The sequence below is a fragment of the Amblyomma maculatum genome, chromosome 6 (assembly GCF_055883805.1).
Source record: "Amblyomma maculatum isolate TAMU_Amacu chromosome 6, ASM5588380v1, whole genome shotgun sequence".
NCBI lineage: Eukaryota > Metazoa > Arthropoda > Arachnida > Ixodida > Ixodidae > Amblyomma > Amblyomma maculatum.
This window is the reverse complement of record NC_139349.1, coordinates 21,342,931-21,367,156: the sequence shown is the minus strand read 5'-3', so window position 1 is coordinate 21,367,156 and position 24,226 is coordinate 21,342,931. Positions and strand designations below refer to the sequence as shown.

The window sequence follows — 24,226 nt, the reverse complement described above, 5'->3', positions numbered from 1 at the left end:
GTGTCGCGGCACCGAGATTGTGCACGTGTCGCGCTTGAAACCCTTTAACCGCCGACCTTAAGATTTAATTTGCGACCAGGATGGTCGCTTTCGTTCGGGAGGGGGAATGTTGTAAGCACTGTGAGTGACCTTCATCTTCATCTCAGCGTAATCATCATCGGTCATCGGGTCGTGCGAAGAAGACGAAGTGTTGCTAAGCTGTGGCTAGTCGGTAGCTGCTGCTTCGGCCTACCTGAAGTAAAAAGGTGAATTTGCTGGTGCGTTCTTCTGCCTCACATTATTATTATTATTATTATTATTATTATTATTATTATTATTATTATTATTATTATTATTATTATTATTATTATTATTATTATTATTATTATTATTATTATTATTATTATTATTATTATTATTATTATTATTGAATTCAGACCATTTTCAGGGAATTCAGACCATTTCAGACCATTTCAGGTTTCTCCTCTTCATTCCCACTCCCCTCTGGACAGGATGCAGTGGTTATTTAACTCTTTTTGTCCTCACCTTGACATCTTCCAAAACTCGCTCTGTTCATTTACATTGGATGTTCGTAGCGTTGTATTCTAAATAGTACTTTATCACATATAACTCCCACTTTCTAGCCTTAAATTGTATTTACTTCACTTTTTGCTTTTTCTCCTGTTCAATGCTGTCTGTATCTTGAACTACTTTTTATCCGTTTCTTGCTTATATTTCAACTTTAAACTTTATATTCGAATCTTACTGTCCCTTGTTCAATTTTACTTCTTTATTGTATTATTCTGTATTTCTAGCCTGTGTTTTAAGTACCATGCACTTGTTGCGCCTGGAATGGTTGTTTATTTTATGTATATTTCTATATTACTATAATCAATGTCAGTCATCTGTTTTTTTTTTCTCTTCTACCTACCGTTCTTTTTTTTTTCTTTATTTCCTGGTGTGCTAAAAAATTCTCTCACTGTGTATATAAGTGATGATACTCATTGTTTGCTTAATTTCCGTGATACTTTTCGTCTCAGTTTCATTTCATGTATTATTTATTTCTTTTTTTTGTGTTCTCTCTGTGTGTGTAAACATGTTTGTGCTTTTTCATTTTTTTTTTGTGCTGCAGCACAAAGACCACATGGTTGTTCCTGCGCACATTAAATAAAGATTGATTGATTGATTGATTATTATTATTATTATTAACAACTGTAGGCCAGTCCGGTTAGCGAGTGCAATTTGCGACAGGTTGGATGACAGCCTTCGAAGCTCGAAGGCGTCATGCGAAACACCGGCCCAGATCAAGGAAGCTGTCCTAAAGGAGAATAATATTTCTGTCAGAATAATAGGTCTGAAATGAGCCCCACCACGTTTTGCTCACTAACTTTATTTTACGAGCTTGCCACAAAGGCATCAGACTACGAGAGTGTTTCATTTTCTTCACTGCTCAATTTACACTTGAAACTACGAGAAGGCATTGCCACGTATTCTCGACACGCGGGGTATTAAAAATGTCCAAAAGCTGGGAACATCATATCTGCAGTGTCGGCCTTTTAGCGTAACCGATGATGCATTACAGACCTATTTATCCCACCGTACATACAATGTAGAGAAGATATCGCAACTGGCGGAGTAATACTGCGTAATATATGGTAAAAGAACGCTAGCCTTGACACTGTTGCACTATTACTTCGTGAACAAAACTGAGTATACATGAGTGAAGATTTCGCGAGGCAGACGGACACTGTGCTATATAGTACAGGTTGGTTGTTCATTAATGTCATTCCTGCTCTTAGGAGACTTAAATATTTGAAGATGTCAAAGCGATGAAGCAGTGAATACACTGCAATGTTATAGGACGCATCTATATGAAGGAGCTTGTTCTTTGCAGAGATCATCGGGCAGAAGAAACGGGAAAAGGTAAGAGAACAAGTTCAATTACAAAGTTAAAGCCATAACTCCATTTCCCATCTGCGTCATGGAGGAGCAGGTAGAAAAAGCAAAAAAAAAAAAAATGGGCCCCGTGCGTTCACTCTCGAGGGAAAACAGCGTGACTGACAGCTCTTTCCAGGCTTAAGAAAGTACAAGAACGGAAGATGCTTATAAGACAAGGAGCGCCTTCTCCTCTACCTAAGAGCTGCCTATAAATCCAACCAGTTCTACCAGACCATTAGCTTCGTTTATTTTTCACTATACTCTTCCAGTTTAAATATGCCGCCATTATTATTTCATAGTTAGAAATGCAGGTACCAAAATAGGTATATTATGAGCTGGTATATGGATATATATATGCATGCCTTATAAATTAGCTCCAAGTACAGCAAGAGCATATGTTGCAAAAGGGTGAGAAGAAAGCGGGTGACACGCCGGGCCTCCACAGCTGATTCCACTTTCGAAAAATTCAGAAGAGACACTCAGGACAGGCAAGATGTATCAGCGACGCCAGATTCTTGAACTTTCTCCCGTGATGCTCGCTGCAACGCTATCAGTAGGCCAATTCACTGTGTATTTCGGCTTCTCTGGCGGTGCCTTCTCCATTTCTCTTTCCTGAGAACTCCAGCTGCGCTACATCACGTGGTGTAGTGAGGTGATTATATAGAGCATACTATCTGAGTTACATATGTCGGTTGAAGTAAGAATCCTATTGGAAACTCGACTAGCAGATACATGCCAATTAACCAGCGTGACAGCAACCGGGTGCAGAAAAAATAAAATCGCTACACGAAGTTTTATCATTTATTGCATCATCGCATTGAATTCGCCCCGGCAGCTTAAAAAAATGCACATATGCTTTAGGCGCATTACATACGCAAGTAGAGACATCCCACGGCGTACAGTTGCCCTTCATGGCAATATCCGCACGAGGTTAATCTACCGAAACACAGGTGGCGACTCTGCATGGCTTCCTGTACAACTCATTGCAGCAATCCATTAAGTAAGCGGCTCTTGATTCTAACCGGTTTACCGAGAGCCCAGGAGCTCCTGCAACAGAGGACGCATTGCAGGAACGTGTTCGCTGTCTCGGAAAGAAATACGCGTAACGCCACGTGCAGGAGTACGTGCAGGGACAGGCGCACGCGTACCCGCATTAACAGAGAAGGAAACGGTTGTGTTGCCTTCCTCTGCAAGGTTAGACTGCGCGCCTTGCTGTAATCAATCTAAATTTCTGAGCTATTTACCTTGACAGTAAAGAAAGCCAGTATTCAGGGTACCTTTCTATTAGCTGTCAATATCGAGACAAAACGGAACTCGGGCGCTAATTTTGTGTAATGTAAATACAGTGCAGTCAATTCAAATTGCTGCATTATCGGCTTTTTTTTTTTTTTTTTTTTTTTGACGCTACAACACCTTAGGAACAAGACACCGTTAGAGTCCGCCCGTTAACACGGCTTCCAAGGAAGCTAATTAAGTAATGCGCTATTATGAGGAGACAGCAAATGAAACTTTGCGATGTGCTTGCTGCGACTTGGTAACATTTCTTTATGTACTTCATTTGTAAGGTCTCATTTATATCATCAGGCATCATTAATATTGTGAACGCAGGTGTGTCGGCTCAGCTCCACGATCTTGACACACCTTTTTATTATTAAGCGGCTGTGACATATTGTAAATATTGATGCGCACATGTTTATTGGAACGGTCCACGCTACCAATGCGTAGCAAAATTAGCTACTAAAGTATCTTTTTTTTCCTGTGCTGGAAGGCACAAGTTAAAACTGCATTCGAAAATCAATGGACAACTTTTTCATAAACAACTGTTAATTAGCCGTGACATATTGTGTGATATATTTTGTGAACATAATGGTGTAAAAGGTCTAAGCTTGCGAAATTTAGCAAACCGTCGCTGCTGAACATTTTCCTGCGCTCACAAGGAGTATAGGTCTGTTACACTTGTCTAGAGCGCTCAAGCTTTCTGCCGTGGTACAAATAGAGTCAACTTTTTAAGAAGTTCCTTTGTTACGGGCAATGCTCTACTGTCTCTGCGGCTGCGCTAGAGCGAAACTGTTATGCGTGCGTATAATGAGGGAAGGGTTTACAAATTTAACTCTATGAAAATTCGGTATATGGGCACATGCTACGAATTAATGCCTTCCGACGATGCAGACTGTGTGCCGGAGGGAGAACCTGAATAATCAAGCAGCAATCCCGGAAACATCGAGTTCCTGACGTAAAATTACGGCATCGCTTTCAGGTTTCCTTTCGTTGTGCGACCTCAAGTAGACAGTGAAAAATCGCCCTGTACCAGGAACACTATTGAGAATTCATTGAGGAGTTTTTGTTTTCGTTTGCAGCTGGAGCTACTCCGTCTAACTGTCCAGTATGTACATTAGGTTCTAGCATTCAGTCTGGTGGCACGCTAAGGCCCATCGAAGCAATAACGCGGACCCGTCGAAGGTTATGCGTCGAACGACGCCAAAAGCCTTGATTAGAGATACAATTATTACGAGAGGAAAAGTGGCACGTGTGTTGGCGTATACTAAATGGCGTTGGCCCTTTCTTCCGCTTAAATTTCGTCGAAGGCTAAGAGGCGACTAGAAACACCGTCCTTATTGGCGGCGCTAAAGCTTAAAACGGTCACGTGTCCCGAGGAAAGTGGTTGCTGGGTCACAGCGCACCATCTCCAGGTTATTGCTGTGCTACTAAGTAAGCTGCAGTCGTGAGTCTAGATAACTAAGATGCCAGCTTTGAATCAGTACCTTCTCGTTTTAGCACTGGCGCTCGCACCATTTTGCGCCGTAGCGAATGACGCTCCTGCGGTGCGCATCGACGCAGGTGTTGTCGTCGGAAAGCGTGTCGATGCCGGAGGAACGGAAGTGGACGCTTTCCTCGGAATACCGTATGGAGAGCCTCCCGTCGGTGAACTTCGCTTCCGAAAAGCCAAGCCGGTGGTACCGTGGGAAGGTACGTACAACGCGACGGCAAAGCCGCGCGCCTGTTGGCAGTTGCCGTTCGACTTGCTCGGACCGCTGGCGCTCCGTTACCTGGATGCGTCAGAGGACTGCCTCTACGTCAACGTGTGGAGACCGGTTGGAAGGAAAGGGTGCCCAAAGGGCCAGCAAAATGCCTGTCGCGAGACACTACTTCCCACGGTTGTTTTCATCCACGGAGGCGCCTTTCAGTGGGGCGATTCGGCACTATTCCTGTACGATGCGGCTAACTTCGTGGCCCTGACGCGGGACATCCTGTTCGTGACGTTCAATTACCGAGTCAGCATGTTCGGATTCCTAGCCGCGCACGGCCCCGACGAAGCGGGCGGGAACATGGGGCTCTGGGACCAAAACCTCGCCCTCAAATGGGTTCGCAACAACATCGCTAGGTTCGGAGGTGACCCCGAGCAAGTGACACTATGGGGACATAGTGCAGGTGCCATGTCCGTAGCTCTGCACGCGCTGTCGCCTTACAGCAATAGCCTTTTCCACAGGGCCATAATGATGAGCGGAGCGCCTTTCTCGCTTATACTGAACAAGGTCTTCAACCCTAATGCCAGCTTAGATAGCATTGCGACCGCATTGCAGTGCTACAATGCCACGAAAGGAAGCGCGCGTTACCAATTACGCGAAGTAATGACATGCTTACGAAGAACAGAAGCTCCGAAAGTGTTCGGAACTCTAGAGACCACACGGTTTCTTCAACAGTGGTTTGTTCCTGTCGACAATGACGACTTCTTTCCACAAACATTCATGAGCGAAAAAACGTGGGAAAAATTCCCAATTCGGGATGTTTTAATTGGCACAACAACGAATGAAGGAACAATGTTCTACAATCTGCTGCTTAAAGCATTCCCCGGAATGTCTGAGGCAGAGCCTGAAGAATACAGGCTAATCGGGACCGCTGCCTTGTCGAGGATGTTCGAGATGCCAATCTCAATGGCGCGGCAGCTGGCGGACATCTATTTCGGGGAAGACGACGCTTCTCGAACCTACGATCAAGCAAGGGACATAACCTCTGCAATCATGGGCGATGTGTTTTTCGACTGCCCAGCGCAACTGTTCGCCGACAGCGTAGCATCGAATGGTGGTCGTGTGTACAGGTACTCTTTCGCACACATGGCTTCGCACAGCTTCGTGCCGCCTTGGATGGGAGTGGCGCACTCGGCGGACTTGCTTTATACTCTCGGCTCACTGCCTTTCCTAAAGGATGAAGGGCGCTACACGGATCCTCTTGGAAACTTGGGAAAAAGGTTCCTTCAGACGCAAGACTACACAAGCGATGAGGATGGTCTGATGAAAGAAATCGTCAGTGCATTCGCCCAATTTGTAAGGAATGGGTGAGTTTATACAGTATTCGCACTGCGCTAGAAACGGCTGCGCCTGAGAAAGAGAAATCAATTTATTGAAGAGCCCAGTATAAATATTGAGATTTGTCTCCATATTCGCCAGAAGGGACAGATTGTCAAGTTGAACCAGCGCTAGCCAAGCACTTAATAAGTGGACAGAATGAATGCAGTAGGCATGAATACTGTGCGTAATGCCATTTGGAATTACAAACGAGATTATTCGTCTTTCCGCCTAAGATAACACAAGAAAAGACGTGCACACGAGAGAAGAACCAAATACTGTGCGTACGGTCTATATATAGTTCGTTATAAAACAATGGATATTATGATTAACGGTCCAGTCGCCCTCCTCAACACATGCGTCGATGAACGAACTGGAACAACTGGTACGAGAGCCGAGCAGTAAACGAATGATCCGTAGTCAATAACGTAAAACAAAGAATATTTATATACCTTGATCATAACGTTCGCTCGCTCTCCTCAGTCAAGAAAAAAATAAAACAGAGTATCTTTATACACTTATCTTAGTGGTCGTAAGGCTGTTTTGCAATAAGTTCTTTACTGCAATAAGTTCATGTTTCAACAATCACCCTTCTTGGTGTGCAGTCCCTTTGTTTTCTTCTAAAAATATGTTTGGGTAAACTGCAAATATAGACGTGGTTGTCAAATAACCAAGCATATGCTTCAGAAGAATAACGAGCACATATGATCAGGGTGGCTGACAGCTCAGTGCTGGAAGAAATTAATGACTAAATGGCTTTAGCTCTGCTGCTTCGAATATAGCAAGCACGCAAACATTAAGCAATGCTCCTCGCGTCCCGTCTTTCAACATTCTGAAAAATTAAATCAGACCAAAAAACCCAACTTTCCGCGCATTCACTGGACACGTATATATTTGCATTCCCAGTCTTTACTTTAGCTTTATTTTTTTTACCACTTTAGCTCGCGTATATTCGTTTGCGGCAATGGAATCCCTCTTATCCGTGTCTTGACGTATCAGCTGCAAACGACTTCTTTTAAATTGAACGCTGCATTACGTACATGATACCCCAAACATAAAATATTAGATGATATATAGCATGTCTGTAAAATTAAGCGATCCGAATGTACAATCAAGTGCCTAGCTAGTTTCATGTCGGCCAACAGGCTTAACCCGTCTGTTTACTTTCTCCTCTAGACGCGTCATGCTCCAGTTTCCAGGTGACAATTCGTTAGCTAAGCAATATAAACCACCTAAGCGAACTGCCCTTATTCTAAATCAGGTGCTTGCACACTATTTAAAGGTAGCGCACTTACCCAGCAAAGCTAGACAGACGAAATATTGTGACAGTTTCATGTCGGGGGCTGGCGTACCCCTATGAAGAACGTGCGCTAAAATGAGTTCTGAGCATTCTATTCAATGTACAACAAATATCTGACATGGATTCTCTCCTTTCTGCCCTGTTTTATGAATGCGACGTGCGATGAGCGTCTGAAACGGTTACCAGACGCATATCGGAGAGACGCAGTGAAATACAATTAGTGCTTCTTAAACGTATGCGGTTTCCTCTCTGTGCCCTATGACTTCAAGGAAGTGGCCTTCACCGGCACTTATACAGAAGCTTTAGCGTTGCTCGCATAAGTCGTCATAACTCCGCCCGCTTTCACCAACTGTTCAAGGAAAACATTATCCGGGTACGCGCTCGAAAAGGTGCCGTCTGTGGTCGCGTGTCACACAGGCCGCCTTAATTATAAACACCAAGTTGGGTACAAAGCAAAAGCGCTGGTGGAGGAAGTGTATGTGCGTGTGTGTGTGTGGGGGGGGGGGGGGGGGGAGTTAATACTACCGCACCTCTGAATTAGACAGCAGCGTGCAGCCAACGATGTCTTATTTATCTTATCACTTTTTGTCGGCCTGAATACGTTCGTTTTTAACAGCCTAAGCTGCGGCATCTAAAAACTCCTATCACTAATGGCACTATTTTGTGTTTACACAAGTTTCTTGCGCTTGAATAAGCGATACGTTGTTTTCGTGTGCATTGTGTTCCAAGTTTGCCTTGCTTTCTTTAAACACAGTTTTCACATTGCTCTGGGGGAAAATCGGCACAAGCTTGTAAACCAGGCGTCCTGCACTCGCACGTGTGTGCTCTTGTAATTTACGTACCGCAAGAAATGGGTATGAAGTAACTTGATTACCACCTCGCCGTGGTAGTGCAGTAGTTAGAACCCAAGAATGCAGGATCGAATCCGGGCCGCGGCGGCCTCATTTAGTTGGAGGCGCAAAGCAAGACGCCCGTGGGCTCTGCGATGTCCGTGCAGTTTAATGAATGCCAGGTGGTCGAAATTTCTAGAGCTCTCCACTACACCGTCTCTGTGGAGTTTAACGTCACTTTGGGTATTTAAACCCCCCAAACCAGACTAATTTGCGTGACGCGGGATCTAGCCGTATGACAAATGTAACTTTGCTGCATGATCTTCTGAAAAAAATCGGCCTTACAGCGTTCGGAAAGTAATATTTTACTTCTTTCTCGGCCCCGCATTAACTTGAATGGTTTTACGCTCATAGATGCGGTAAGACGAAAGCGAACGTTCAGCAACTAAACGTGACACCATCACGATACGGCTTGGCCCCCCAGAACCAGATTCCGCTTCATTCTTATTCATGGCGAGAAATAACAGCAGAAGCGCACGAAAGACAAAGCAGAGAACGGACATACAGCACAAGTGCAGCTTTGTATTTCGTGTGTTCGCGCTGTTAATTACTACGTGGCGTTTGTAACTAGTTTCAATGTCTACAACATTCATTCTTATTCGAAAATAGAACTTGATGCTCTTTGGAAAAAAGTGCATAAATATTTGCTGACCAGAGGTCCCCGTGGAAAGCTCTAGTCAAAGCAAGCCATAGGAAACGCGCTAGAGAAAGGCACATAAGCCCCAGATGCATAGCGCTTCTTACATTTAATGCCTGAAATGCACTTAATGACTAATATAGATATATAGATACTACGCCACCGGGCTATAAGAGCACGTTTTAGTTTTAGTGAAGTTTGACAGTTCTGCGTTCGAATGCTCCGATAAAGAATTCGTAGTGGTACCACGTGACCAGCACATAGAATGGAATGTCCTCCAGCCAAATGCATCTAACTTTGCGTTGTCTACGAAATCCATATGAAATTTATATTTCTGAAAGAGGCAATGTTTGGCAGAAGCCAACTGGATGCCTAACCAAGATTCAGTACAGCCATTTTGATGGCAGTTTCTAAAAAACAAATATTCGGAGCGATTGTTGCAAAGCTGATCATGAATAAAAAACAAATGTCGTCACTACGCAAACATTACCAGCTGCTAGCGCTTTTGTATAACTAGTGTGTGCTCTCGCACCCATGTTCCTTAAACATATACCACCAGATCCCAGTTTTTCTCTGGAAAGTGGGCATAGGACGGTTTCCGTTACTAAAGGTAGCAGCATAGAAGAAGCGTATTTACGTGTGAAGTAGGTTCGTCCAGGGATATGCTTCTAAGTCAGCAATTGATTGTAGTTCGACAATCGAGTTAACGACTTTTCTAGGTTACATAAAATAACTCTTTAGGAGAGGAAATTTCTTTGATGACTGCGCAGATAGCCTTGTAGTTGGTTATGGCAACTGTTTTCTTGCAAAGTATGCTATGAGCAAATGTTTAAACGCTCCTCTTCATGCAGTTTCATTGAACATTCTTTCCGTTGTTTTTGAAAAAATACCATCATCATAGAGTCCGCAGCAGTTGCTTCGTCCCTAACCTCACCATAACCTTTATCTTTCTCCAGGACCCCAGTGATTCCCTCTCCTGATGTGCACTGGCCAGCATACACAGCGCAAACTCGACAACTTCTGTTGATGAAGCCGCGCAACTACTCCGTTGTCGCAGCTTCGAAGAAAGAACTCTGCGAGTTGTGGAAGCATGCTGTGGTGACAGGGCAAGTATTAAGCTCTTTTTGTTTTCGGCGCACATGCGTAGGAAAACGGTAAAGATAAGATCACTCAGTATATCACCCTCTAGTTTCATCAACTAGAGACATGAACCACAAAAATTTGTTTCAGAAACCATCGTTCTTTCTGACAGCTTCTAGAGGATTTTCTTTTTTCGCCGGAGTAATGTTACGAGGGAAACAAACCAAATAAATTCGTTTATATGTGATGAATTGTAATGAATTCGTCACTAAACATCTTTGGATACTACATTGGTCCCCCAATAATGAAAATTCTAGACAATATTTTAATTTTTAGACAACATGGAAAAATTGTGAGGTACTGTTATTCACATGTTACTGGAGATGGCATAATCTTGTCATGCATAGTAACTCGCTTCTGAAGTTTTTGATACGCTCGCACTGAACAGTCAGAACTGTCGCAGAACCCAGATTGGCTGCGTTTTTTAAACTAATTGCCAGGTGACTGGGAAATATTGTGAGGTGTTTTAAGACCATATGCACAGAAAGGCCTAAACGTTTTGGTGCGCTTACGACGAGCGATTAAGACTGCCATAGTAAAACCAAAGGGTTTATTTTTGAAAACTAATAGCAAAACATTACAAGCCTGCTGTGGGGAGGTGTGAACATATCTATTGATTTGTTTCCTTAAGTTATACATATTGTGAAAAAAAAAACGCGTTCAAGTGTCTAAATTATCTATGTATGTCTATTAGTAATAATCCTGCACATTCTACAAATCTCACACACGCCCAACAATTTCAGCAAAATTGGCTACAATGAACTTCAATAAGCCAAGTGCTACCCAGGTGGTTCTGCACAATGATCGGGAAAAGCTTGACAATGGCCCGCAATCGCTCGCAACAAAATAAAATACAAAAATCACCATGACTATCAAAATGCATGAGCTATTTGTTACCTATATCCACGGTCTAAAACAAAACCACGCTGCAGCAATCATTTACACCATTAAAAATGACACACCGACAGTCATGAGAAGCTGATATTGATGCAAAGTGTGAGCCTTTTATAATAAAATATACAGCTCAATAAACGACACTTATGAATAACCGCTTCTAAAATTTATTTGATGAGCGTAATACTATACAAATAGATTAGGGGCTAACTCCTTTCCTTGTCGCTCTGTCCTTTTTTTCTCTTTGTTTCCTCCCCACGTATAGGTTATCTTACTGAGCATCACCTAGCTAACCCCCCCCCCCCTCCCTCCTTTTCTGTTATTTTATTTATCTATCGCTCTAGTTGGTGAGCATTATGCTGTGGAGCACCAGGGATCAGTGCTGGCGTGATTCAGCTTCAGAAATAATGCCATTGACGACGAATATATTGATTGTCTATTGAAAGCTCTGATGGCGGTTTTACACGCCTATTTTATTCCTCCATCTTGATTCTTTTTATTCGCCCCGTCCTTGTAAATCAGCAAAAGTGGGCACTACGCGCTCAGGGAATATCTTTACAATTTCAGATACGAAGTAAAATAAGGCGCAAACCCCCAACAAGCTGATAGTAATCATTCCTAAAGACTTGGATGATTTCCTTCTTAATATATAGATATGAAATAAGCGATTGGTATAGATTCGTATATATCTAAATATAAATTTTCCTGGATAATTATTTTTATTACTATCGAAAAACGTTGAATATCAATCTGATATCTTCATGTGCATAAATTGCTAGGTATAATTTCCTGCAAGAACACCTGCACCTTATTTGAAATGCCGCTGCTCATACCGTTCTGAAACTAATGCCTGCTTATCAAACACTGTTCTGTTTTACTGTTGTAGCACAAAAGGAACAATAAAAAGCTACAGATGGGGCCGGTTCGCATGCCTAGATGTTCGCGGGCCTAAGAAGTTGAAGTTGAAAGTTTGTTGTCGAACAAAAAAAAAACAACAATATACAAGAATATACAGCGAGAGGTCCCATCGTACAAGACCGCAGGTGGGACCTCGCATGGTAATAGATTTCGATAGGCGACATAAAGAATGATATTGTTGAAAAAAAATTTATGACGCAACAAGATGACGGCGTAAGGTGAAAAGGCGACATGAACGCACAGTTGAGCACTTGTCCTGGTTTTTCAAGCGGGCACAACCCTCACTTCATTCAGCATATAAAAATCCGCATCGATGAAGAAGAGTACATAGCAGTAAAACCATGTAACATACGTTCAAGGAACAATATGAGAAACCCCACAAAAACATGGAAAGACTGTGCACGTATTAGTAGAAGTATTAGGTCGATGTAACAGGTCAAAAACTGATTTTGCATTTCTCTGCAGCGGCTCGGACATAAAACAAACAACCGCAACGTCTCCAAAGACAAAGCCTGTCAAACCGGACCGCCACAAGCCACCGAAGAAAGAGCGGCCTCGGTCAAAGCAAGCTACATCATCGTCATCAGTTGTGCTTCCATGGACACTGCCCCTGTTTTTCATACTCCATGGTTTAATTAAAGTTTAAGTTATTACCACTAAATAAACATCATTTTCAGCTTGCATCGTCATTACATGTCTGCTGAGGGCTATCCGATTCCCTTTTTTTGTACCTGTGAAGCTTGAAGGCAGACCTGCGCTATCCAACAAGCGGTTATGTACATGGTAAGCTTATCGAGAAAACAAGCGTACTTATTTACCGCAAAGGATATTATACCGGGGTATTTCAGCGGCCACTTTCAAATATTCGTGAAGCTATTGCGTTCAACATTGAAAATTAAATATTTGCAGGAACAAACTATCTGTCCTTACTGACAAATGTGCAGCAAAAATCCTCTAATTACTCATGTAGTTAACAAATGTCCTCTGATTGCCTTTTTTAATTATTGTAGTTGGGTGGTCAGTCCTTGTGGGGAATTTGTTGCCGTCAATAAGGCGATGCCTTATCAATTTTCGAAGAGAAGAAAAACTCATTTTCTAGAGCCCTGCAGTGCGAGGAATCTAACGCGAAACTAAGCGCACGAGGAGCGCCAGGAGTATGGCGCCATCTAGTGGTTGCGTGTCGTACTGAATGTAGAGCCCACTTTCAAACATGGAAGCGAATCTCCCCGGCTGGATAGCCTTGGCGCTTAGCTCTGGACGCGGTAGGCGCTATCACCTGCTCCGTCGCTTCGACGTAAGAAAAATGATGCTTAATTTCATCTACGCGGTCGTTGGTTTTGGGAACACTCATAAGCGCTAACCTGGCGCTCTAACTTTCCGGTCCCTCTGGAAGGAGCTTTTTGGTCTTTATTTTCGTTTCTATCTTTTTGAAAGGAGGAACATCAAGTTTTTGTGTTATACTACTGGCATGCTTTGCATTTTCGTGTCAAGTTTTTATTTCCTTAATACGGTATCGGCTTGACAGCTATAACGAACGAGAATGGCTTGGCAGTTGAAAAGGTTTAATCCGGAACACGCTGGAAATATAGCACTACGCCGCTTCGCGCAGTCTGGCTCGATACGTTTACCGTGTGCTGGATCACACACGACTCGTGTTTCAAGTACTGATAGCCGGTGATCCTTGACAGCAGGTATGTAGCACTTTCTGGTTGCATAGAAATTAAGAATGAACTAAATTTGTGTATTCTTGGACACTTTACGAAAGAACTGTAACTTGGTATGACAAAGAATAATTTCCGCATTGATTGTTCAAACTGCTTGCTGTCCATTGCAATGCAGAGAATAATGCAGTCTTCAATGGAGTTCGCAGCAGAAATGAGCATCTTATGAGAATATTTTCAACTGACATCTTCGCATGCTTCATGCATTCAAGGTTTGCTGGCGCTGTCATAAAATATTCTTACTTGACGTATTCCCAAATTAAAATATCCAGCGGTGATATATCGAGCGACCTAGGAGGCTAAAATAGCGTAATCCTAAGCGTGTTGTCCGGGAGAAGTGTCAGCAGAATTCTGCGAGTGACAGATACTGGGCCTTTCTCTCTTGTACATTACCTAATCGCCTTTTATTAATTACCTAATTTAACCCACCCAGACTTATTTTGTCACTTGCACATTTTTTCTTGATGTTCTTTTCGATGGAACATTGTGTTTTTCAATATGAATACTACGGTAGTTCCTCTACCGCGACTGATAGAAATTGTACATTTCCTTTCCTGCAAACCCCGCAGGCCAAATTAATTTTCGATTGATGTTGATGTTGTTGTTGAAAACTTTTATTGTCCAACAGAGAAGGACCACACCGCCTGGGCCGCTCTGTCTCACCCCCATTTAAGGGGTAGGGGACTTAGCGGCCCAGCCGCACGGGATGGTCGCATTAGATGCTGGCCGGTTTGGTTTCGCTGGCGGCCTCTGCTGCCAGTTGGACGGCGGTGAGTTGGAGCTCAGGGTCCGAGCTTCGCAATAAGGTTTCCCAGGCTTTCCTACTGCTAACGTTTTGCGCCCTGCCTGGGGAGTAAGCGCACTCCCAAATTATATATGGTCGAGGGTTCCTCTCGCCCCACACTTTTTACATTTATCGTCCTCGCAGTCCGATCGGATATGTTTATTTAGTACTGGGTTTGGGTATACTCCAGTCTGCAGGCGTCTCCACGCCATTGCCTGGCCTCTATTTAACGCCGTGTTTGGTGGGGGAAAACGCCTCCGGCATTGCCTGTAGTGTTCTGTAATGTCTTGATACGAGATTAATCGCCCTTCTCTATTGCGTTTTGCCTGAGCCGAGCCATCCTGTACAGCTCGGAGGTAGAGATCTCGAGCTGCACTGTGGGCCGCCTCGTTACCGCTGACAGATTCGTGCGCCGGGGTCCAGATGATGTTGATCGTCCTATCAATCACTCCTTGCGTTAAAATGTTGGTGGTGAGGGGGTTTACCCTCCCCCTACTGAAATTCTGGATTACAGTTTTACTGTTGCTAATAATATATCTAGCTTTGGTGCCACCGCAAGCGATCGCTATCGCAGCTTCCTCCGCTATCTCGGTTTCTTTCCCTAGTATGGTAGCCACCGTGATAAGGGTGCCTCCCCCGTCTACCGCCGCTATGGTCATGTATCGACTGTGTCTGTTTCCTGCCGCACCTACGTAGGCAACTTCATTTGGGGGTTTGCTCCGATATATTGTTTCTATCGCTTCCGCCCTTTTCTGTCGCCTTTCCCTATTAAACTCAGGGTGCATGTTTTTCGGTAGGGGAGGGATTCTTAGGTGCGCCCTGATTTTCCTGTCAATGTCAACCCTTTTCTTTTGCCCCCTGTCTGTGGCTATTCCAAGGTTACTTAGCGTAGCTCCTCCCACTCGCGTCGTGCTGAGTCTTTCAAGTTGCGAGGTTTTAACCGCTTCCGTGATTTCTGAAATCGTATTGTGCAGTCCTAGGGCCAGTAGCTGCTCCGTCGATGTACATGTTGGGAGGCCTAGGGCCTTTTTAACGCATTTTCTGATGAGCGCGTCTATCTTTCTCCTCTCATCTGCCTTTAGGTTCAGATATGGTGTGGCGTAGCCGAAACGCTGAAGCGTTTTATCATGTACCTTCAAACATGTGCAGTGTATCTGTGTCTGTGTATGTTAAAGAGCCCAGGGGATGGAAATTACTGCGGAGCCCTCCACTACGGCACCCCTTTCGCTCTTTCCGCTTTCATTCCTTCTTCCTTCCTTCTTTTACGGCACGGTTAAGGTGTCTGCAGAACGACTGTGATAGGTATTGCGCCTTTCCTATTCTGTGAACCAATTATTATTGTTATTGGCTCTAATATTTACCTAATCAAACCACATCAACCATTTGGTCAATGGCATACCTTTCCTTGACGTTCTATCCTATGGTACCATTGTTTTTTCCTATATAAGAACTAGTTTCTCTTTTACAGCGCCGACAAAGTCATGCCCGCGCGAAACCCGCTTACATACAACCATACAGCGCTTACGCAAAAATAATCTTGTGCCGAAGGAAAACCTCAGCTGTACGGGCGGTGTAACTCACTTCGGCAATTAATCTAATAGCTTTGTCTTGAAGCATACTAATTTGTTAATGTAAGTGCTTGATATGGTTGCCCAGACCAAATGGCAGTAGTTAGCATAACGTTGAAATATTAGTATTGTAATAGGAATCCTTGAACAGGGCGCTACGCTGTCAACAGTCGAGCGTTCTGCGATCAGTCGTTGCACTTCTGCAAGCGCACGCCCGAGCGTCGGAGGGAGAGCTTCGTAATCGTTTTCTTTCCTGACCGTCACGCGCGTTGAACATGGTTGTCGTTCTCTTCAGAGCATCAGGCGCTGAACATATCAGATCCGAATACCTGTTTTACAACTTCCTCTTGGCGAAAAAACGCCATCCTGGCGGATTATGGCGATGGGACGATGGCAGGGTCGTAGTACGGCTTCAGGCGATTACTGTGTACTATTTCACCATTGCGGCGACGGTGGTCAGTGGATGGCGTAAGGGGTTCGATGAGGTAGTTGACGAGGGATGTTTGCTTGACAATACGGTAGGGGCCCTGATACTTGCTCAGAAGTTTGGATGGAAGGCCGGGACTGGAGGAAGGCACCCATAGCCAGACCAAAGAGTCTGTACGGTAAGTAGAAAGAAGTGCAGTTTGATCTCGTGTGGTTTTCTGCTGTTGCTGAGAGTAAGAAGTGAAGGACCGGGCAAGCTGGCGGCATTCTTCAGCATAAGTTGCAGCTTGTGAAACAATCGTGAATTCGAAGAATCAGGTCGGTAAGGGAGAATGGAGCGTTCTGCGATCAGTCGTTGCACTTCTGTAAGCGCACGCCCGAGCGTCGGAGGGAGAGCTTCGTTGTCGTTTTCTTTCCTGACCGTCACGCGCGTTGAACATGGTTGTCGTTCTCTTCAGAGCATCAGGCGCTGAACATATCAGAGCCGAATATCTGTTTTACAGTATGCAGATTATCAGCTTTACATATGGAGGAAATTCCATGCTACATCTGCAAAGGACACCAACAAACTGTGACGCTCACTTTGAAATGTGTGCTTTGTGTTCATCCTCTTAGAGATGTGCATCAAGCATGACGCCCAATGATTTAAAGCCATCAACATTTCTATTGTGTTATTATAAGCAAATGAGGTTTAGATAACTTTACTTTATTGTTGAATTATCGAAAGAAAGCGGCTTTAGATTTTTTTTTTTTTTTGTGTTGGCAAGATGTCCATTTGGTCTGGACCACCTTAGACAGAAGAACAATAATTCCTGTTTTTATTAGATTATCTGCTGATGAAATTAGATACGAAACAAATTGTATCATCAGTATATAGAGCGTACGTAACGTCTGAAGCAATATTAACAGTGGCATTAATATCAGCATAAAAAAGGTACGGATCCAGCCGGCTACCCTTGGGAACTCCACACTGTATGCTTAAATCAGACAGCCTGTTTATGCTGGCCTAGAAGCGAGCGAAACAGTATAAGACAGGAGCCACGGATACCTACCTTTCAAGTTAATGCAGCATTATTTGATCGTTTAGAAGTCTGCTTTACTGAAGTCTACTAGTGTACCTAGTTTTATTTTCTTACATTCAATTCCCTACAAAATCATTTCTGTCTGCAACGGAAAAAAAACAGATTCAATGGACAACCCTTTACGAAAACCAAACTACCAGTGATTGAAGAGTGTCCACTAAAAACATTCCCATTCTTTGTAAACATACCTTTCTCTGGAGCTCTTGGAAAATACGCCAGAACAGAAATTGGTTGCTAGTTAGATACTTAGTTCTACCCCCCACCCCCCGCCCCCTTTGAAAATAAATTAAACCATGGCATTTTTAATTCTCAAGGGATAAGTGGGAGGGCCAAGTTGAAGATATGTTCCAAGCAAGGCGCAATAATGCCAGCTACAAATTTATTGGCATTATTTGAGGATCATCATAATGAGCATAAGGGGTTGATTTAAGGTTCATTAAGATAGAAAACACCTCATTAAAATCTGTACGATAAAATGCAGTAGAGTCGGTGGGTGGGTTGGTCAAGAAACTAAGGGCTGCATCCGAACTTCCCGTTGGAATAAAGGCCGTGAAAGCGTTAGTGAATCTGTCCGCAAGAGAAGAATCAGACAGGAGCTTGCCGTTGATTGTAAGCTCTCCCACATTTGTCGCACCGCATCTGTTTTATAAATTCCTTATTCAGCATTTTCCAAAATATGTTAGGATTGCCTTTATTGTTTTCAAGTAAGTGCTTTTGGTATCCCTGTTCTGCCCTTGTTAGCTAATTAGTAAGCTTAAATTGCGATGCTGTTCAAACCAAGCTAGGTCTATGGGTTCACGAGTACATAAGAAACGCTTGAAAAGCTTATTTTTAGGGTTAATCGTCTTCAGATGGCGAGAATTGACCAATGGCTTTCGGTATTTAACGTTTTGAATTTTTATCTTCAGAAGAAAACAATTCCTATAGAGAAGTTTTAACATTTTTTTGAAAAGGTCATAGTACTCATCTGGCGTAAGGCAATTAATTAGTAGCCTCCAGTCAATGGCTTCTACTAATGCTCGAAAGTGGGATAATCTTTCGTTGGTAATACATTGATATCAAAACATTTCCCACTCATTGCGAGCAGCTGGGGAAGTAAGAGGCATAGAAGTAAATATTGCACAGTGATCACTAATATCGGAAGAAATTGTTCCAAGGCTGGCCAAAAGGGAAGCAATTTCAACCATAAAGAGATCCAGAAAACAATAAGTTTTAAGCGTAGTTCAAGTGGGTGCCCTCATTATGTTTAAAAACCCGTTTGAGGAAATTGTAGAAAAACAGCATTTATGCTAGAGGTCTTCATGGCATTAATGTTAAAATCACCACAGATAACAATGCGACACCTCATATCTATGCAAATTTCAAGACGACTATCAAAGAATTTCAAAAAACTATCATTATTACCGGTTACAGCTCTGAACACCATAAAACAATCCTACGGGGAAGATTCACTATTAGCAGTTCATAATCGGAAGACATGAAAAAAGAGGCAATCAACTAAATCAGCTTTATGATGCCTTTTTCACGTACAATGTAATACCGAGGAGCTGTTGTTCAGTTCAGGATAATGAGCAACTTAATGTGGAAGTATTGCTAACAACAGCTACAAAGTGATATCAGAAACAGCTGTTACGGAGTGATAGGAGCAAGATCTGCTTCACAGCGAATGGCCCTGGACTTATCTCCTTCCAGATAAGCACACTTCCGTTCGATGCTACGCGAAAACATAGTTAGAACGCTTTGCCCACTCCTTCATGACAAGACTGCGAGCACGAGTCATGTTTTCAGTGATATACTGACCACTGTTAAGTAGCCGCTAGGCGTGCTTTTATTGCGAAAGCAATATTACTCTAGGTTTCGAGCCTTCAGCGTAGCGCGGCGGTAGCCACGTCTTACCCACGTGACGCTGTGACGTCACACCCCACGTGACACTAGGGTGAGAGCTGGGCTATCAACTCAAAAGGTCAGCGTAGCGCGGCGGTAGCCGCGTCCTACCCGCGTGACGCTGTGATATCACACCCCATGTGACACAAAAGCGAGAGATGGGCTCCTAACTCAAGCGGTCGGCGTGGCCCGGTCGGAGCCGCGACTCAGTTGGCAGGAGCTGCCACCCCATGTGACACAAAAGCGAGAGATGGGCTCCTAACTCAAGCGGTCGGCGTGGCCCGGTCGGAGCCGCGGCTCAGTTGGCAGGAGCTGCCAACTTGAGTCTCTCGTTTCACATGTGACGGTTATGTTGGAATCAGCCTGCTAGGAGCCTGGCATTCACGTTACCTCTATAGGCCACTAAGGCACGTTCATACGGCTTGGTTAAAGCGGGACTTTATATGTGGGCTGAGGAAGAAGAAGAAGAAGAAGAGAAGAACGCTGGGTAACCCTTAGCTAATGCTTCGCTCAATATTTGGTTCAGCAGTGTTGAACTCTGGTAATTATTTTTTGGCCAGTCATTGGCCCCTCAATTCCTCACACCCGAAGCGAACAATTACGTCAGGGATTTTGTCCTTAGTACAGGCAGCCTGTGAATCGAGACGACGGCGTGAGGAGTGAGCGCCTAAAAGGAATATTTCGAGCCTGCCTCATTTACGTTTTCTAACAAAGCTTTTTGGTCGCTTTGAGGAATACCGTTAAATTCGTTATTTAGGCGCCTGCTTCGTCAATAAAGGTAATCGATATCAGCCTTCAACTCCGCAAATTCTTGGGGTGTATTTCTATCCTCAAGCGGACTAGGCCGTCTCTTTAGCTCCATCGTTTCTTTTTCCTGGGTGTCAAGCTATTTCTCGAACTCATCAAATTAGTTCGCGATAAACACAACGGTTCTTTCTTCAATGTCATCTACTTTTCCAGGTATACAAAGAAGTCAGTTCAGTTTGCTACTGATGTCAAGCAGCATAGATTTGACGTCACCGTCCGAAGTGTTTTCACTACCACTGTTTGTGGCACGGAGCCTACAAAGGCACATTTCCATGCATTTTTGAATGATTCTCTTTTAGTTTTCAGTATTTCAACTGTTCCAGAATGCCAGATAAAGCCCCAGTTTGAAAATTGAATTCACACTAACTATAGCTCAGGTTAAAAGCAAAATCCTGCACGCGCATCAAGGAGACGTATTGGTAACTTGTTGACATGAACGGTCCAAACAGCACTACAGAATAAGTTCGGCAGCACCGCCGCTACTATCAGAGCAGACAATAGAAAGGGAACCAACCTGCAAACATGCATGCAGGCGTAGTGCAATCAGCGGGACTTGCCGTGAGCTGCCGCTGCTACCAAACGCAGGGAAACGACCACAGGCGCAGCGCAGGACAGCTTCCAATGCGTCGATGCCGGTGGCGCTTGGCCTGGTTATGGCGATATCGACGCCTGTAAACCACGGTGAATTAAGTCGCCGAAATTTCAAATGCTGCATGAAAAGTATTGGAGTACAGTTCACGAAAGCAGTCCCGGGTTCACACCATGGGTCAACAGGAGCTCAGAATTGTTGAGGCCAACTGAAAAAAATAGAAGCAGATGTAGTACAACCAGTGTGACTTTTCGTGATCCGGCGCTGCAGCTAAAAAAGGTGTCATTCAAATTTAAGTCCCCGCCGAACTGGGTCTCGTCTGTTCAAAACCCTGCGTGAAATTACGGATCTTCATCACAAAGCTCGCGCAGCTTTTGAAAGTCATTTCATGTTAGTTCCTGATGAAGACGCATATTATGGATGGTAGCTGTGCCTTGGAGTGATTTACAAACTGACCTGGCTCCTTACGCGTTGGCAATGCCCCTGACGGTTGCTTACCGGGCAAAAGAAACATGCATGAGAACATGTCAAAATCATCCGTTACACTCCCTCGTCTTTTCGTTCTCTGAACGTGGAATGATCCAGTAGTATTAACTCGATTAAATATCGATATGAATGGCGGACAAGCCGGCACACGTCGACCATGATATTGAGCAGCATACAGTCTGGATGCCCGCTCCGCAATCATTTGCACTTTGACATGCGCGATCACAATCATTCTCAAAATTCACAAGATGAAGGGTGACGTTATAATCCTACGTGGCACTTCCACACATTCAAGGGACTTAAAAACTCGCGCTGCTATGGCCTTGTCAACCAGGCACCCTAAATGTAAACACCTGAGTCTTTTGATAAACTGGAGCTAACACAACCTCAAGAAGAATTGCCTGATAGCATACACTCACTGCCGCGCAAGCCCTCCATGCTAAGCCCAAAAAGGTTCTATTTTGGACGTGGTTCCTGGCACGCAGTGATTATAGGAAAACTGAAGTTCAACCTAGTGAATAAATGAATTTACGATGACGTCTCAAATCGAGCCTGCCGGGCAGCCATAAGAGAAGTGGAGCGTGTAAAGAAAAAAAAAAGCTGCACCTGCGCTCAACGGGACTCTCGATATCGAAGTTACTGTAGGTGACGATGACTGACCTTTTTCTTGCGCCGAGAGACGAAGCAGGCGATAAAGCCCGCCGTGGTGTAAGCTAAGTGCCAAGGCTCCTTAGCCAGGGAAATTAACACGAGCGTTTCGAATCGGTCACTGCACCCACAGCGACACGCAGCCAGCGGACGTTGCGCTTGCGCCATACTTCTGGCGCTTCTCGTGGTTGCGTGCAGAAAAAGGCGTCGGATTTCCTCGTGCTGCAGGGGACTAGAAAATGATTACTTCGTTTCGAAAACTCGTATGACACAGTTTGCTTCACGCCATGCCCTTTGGGACTAACCATCTAACTACGATCATTAAAACAATAATTAGTAGATTTTTGTGTTTAGAAAAAGGTTTATTAGTTAATTACGAAGATAATTAGAAGTGATTCGCTGCATATTGCGTCTATGGTTCCAGGAATTTTTAAAGATTTCACACACACACACATTATATATATATATATATATATATATATTGTGAGCCTTCCGTGGATGTTCTTTAATTTATTCATTCCATGATCTTCCTCTTTCATTTGTACATACCATCATCATCGTCCCGCGGCGCCGGCTCAGGCGCGCGCCTGGGCTTTGTCATCGGAGTAAAACGCCAGACACGGCATCCCTTGCTTTGCCGTCTCGACCTTGCCGTCTCGGCCTGGCCTTCTTCCACAATATATATTGTGAGCCTTCTGTGGACCTTCTTTCATTTGTACATGCCATGATCTTCTTCTTTCACTTGTACATACCATCATCATCGTCCCGCGGCTCCCGTTTTGGCGCGCGCCTGGGTTCGTGATCGGATTAAAACGCTAGACAAAGCTTCGCTGTCCTGGCCGACACGACCTCGCCGTCTCGACCTAGCCTTCTTTTACAATATATAAACACAGGCAGACAGAGAGCAAGTCCTGCATTCAACTCAACAATAGTTAGGGATCCGGTTCATACCAAAGGAGAAATATTCAATGAAACTATGTCCAATATGACGCTTTAAACTAAGGCGACATCTTTCACTAATGAATTTACTGTCGTTTCACAGTAGTTCACACCTCCATTCAAACCCTGAGGTTAAGTTAGGGTGGTGAAGAGCTAGCACCTTTGTACCTTATAAATAACGCGAACTAACGCCGCAAGGTGAAAAGTGGCAGGAGCACCTGTAAAGAAACGTAAATGCACTTCAAGATGGCCTCGTCGATGTGCCTAGTGGCCAGAACTCGTCACTGCCCTGAGCGGTATAAACTGTACCTACATATATATATATATATATATATATATATATATATATATATATATATATATATATATATATATATATATATATATATATGAAGGAAAGAAGCCAACAGTCGGCGAGGCCAAGGAGAGCGTTGGGGATGGTACTTTATGTCTTTTTTTTTTAATGTTTACTTGGATAATCACAAAAATTAGTAATGTAATCTGTTAAGGGGAAAGATAGTTAGACACAAAGTAGAAGAGAAAACAACATGCCGATGGTGGGATCCGAACCCACGACCTCCGAATAACGCGTCCGGTGCTCTTCCAACTGAGCTACATCGGCCGCTGTCCCCCCTGCTACTTTCTTGGGTATTTATGTTGTCTTTATACGAAACTTGAGAGTGTTCACCAGCGCCACCCTCAGCCATAGCGGCGGACGTGGGACGTCCTTTGTTATATATATATATATATATATATATATATATATATATATATATATATATATATATATATATATATATATATATATATATATTTATTTATATATATATAACATGCTTTGGTTGGCCGCGAAATAAGGTCCCTATCCTACACACGCTTGTTCAGTCATTCCCCTGAAAGGCGTGACTTTGGAAACATCATGAATAGAAGCAGACCTCGCCCTTCTTTGAACCTTTGCGTGCACTAAACCGATGAAAGACATGTCACGGTTAAAGTGGCCGCCGTAGCACGTGATAATAAAGGATGCTGCACTTTCCTTGCTGCCACAATAGAGCCCACCGAACAACCTGCTGAGCGTCATCTCGGCATAAAAGGTGCAAATAAACGTATATTTGCGCACACAGAGCAACGCTGTACATTTGTGCTTTCAGAATCCCATCAAAAAAGCCGGAAAGACGGCACAACTTGCGCAGTTCCGTCATGGAGGAGTATAATGCAGCTGGGCACTCAGCTTCGTTGTATCGACCTCGAAG

General features: G+C 43.8%; 2 protein-coding genes across 3 annotated transcripts in view; one reads left to right on the top strand and one right to left on the bottom strand.

The window, feature by feature from the left end:
* LOC146185226 (acetylcholinesterase-like) overlaps nt 1-24,226 on the bottom strand; it is a 332,565-nt gene that overhangs the window by 263,961 nt on the left and 44,378 nt on the right. The window contains exon 2 of one of the 2 annotated variants that reach the window (XM_084606195.1): nt 20,826-20,980. The exons of the other annotated variant lie outside the window; for it this stretch is intronic. Coding sequence (XP_084462321.1) covers nt 20,826-20,980 — 155 coding nt within the window. The remainder of the gene's footprint in view (nt 1-20,825; nt 20,981-24,226) is intronic. 2 annotated transcript variants of the gene reach the window in all.
* LOC146185228 (acetylcholinesterase-like) lies at nt 4,659-12,685 on the top strand. Its single transcript, XM_084605796.1, has 3 exons — nt 4,659-6,250; nt 10,044-10,193; nt 12,505-12,685. The coding sequence occupies exons 1-3, from the start codon at nt 4,659-4,661 to the stop codon at nt 12,683-12,685; spliced, it is 1,923 nt and encodes a 640-aa protein (XP_084461922.1).

Excerpts from the sequence above, each read along its gene's own strand:
- LOC146185228 (XM_084605796.1), top strand. The coding sequence starts at position 4,659 with ATGCCAGCTTTGAATCAGTACCTTCTCGTTTTAGCACTGGCGCTCGCA. Across the intron at positions 6,251-10,043 it reads GCCCAATTTGTAAGGAATGG|GACCCCAGTGATTCCCTCTC; the intron begins GTGAGTTTATAC and ends ATCTTTCTCCAG. Across the intron at positions 10,194-12,504 it reads AAGCATGCTGTGGTGACAGG|CGGCTCGGACATAAAACAAA; the intron begins GCAAGTATTAAG and ends ATTTCTCTGCAG.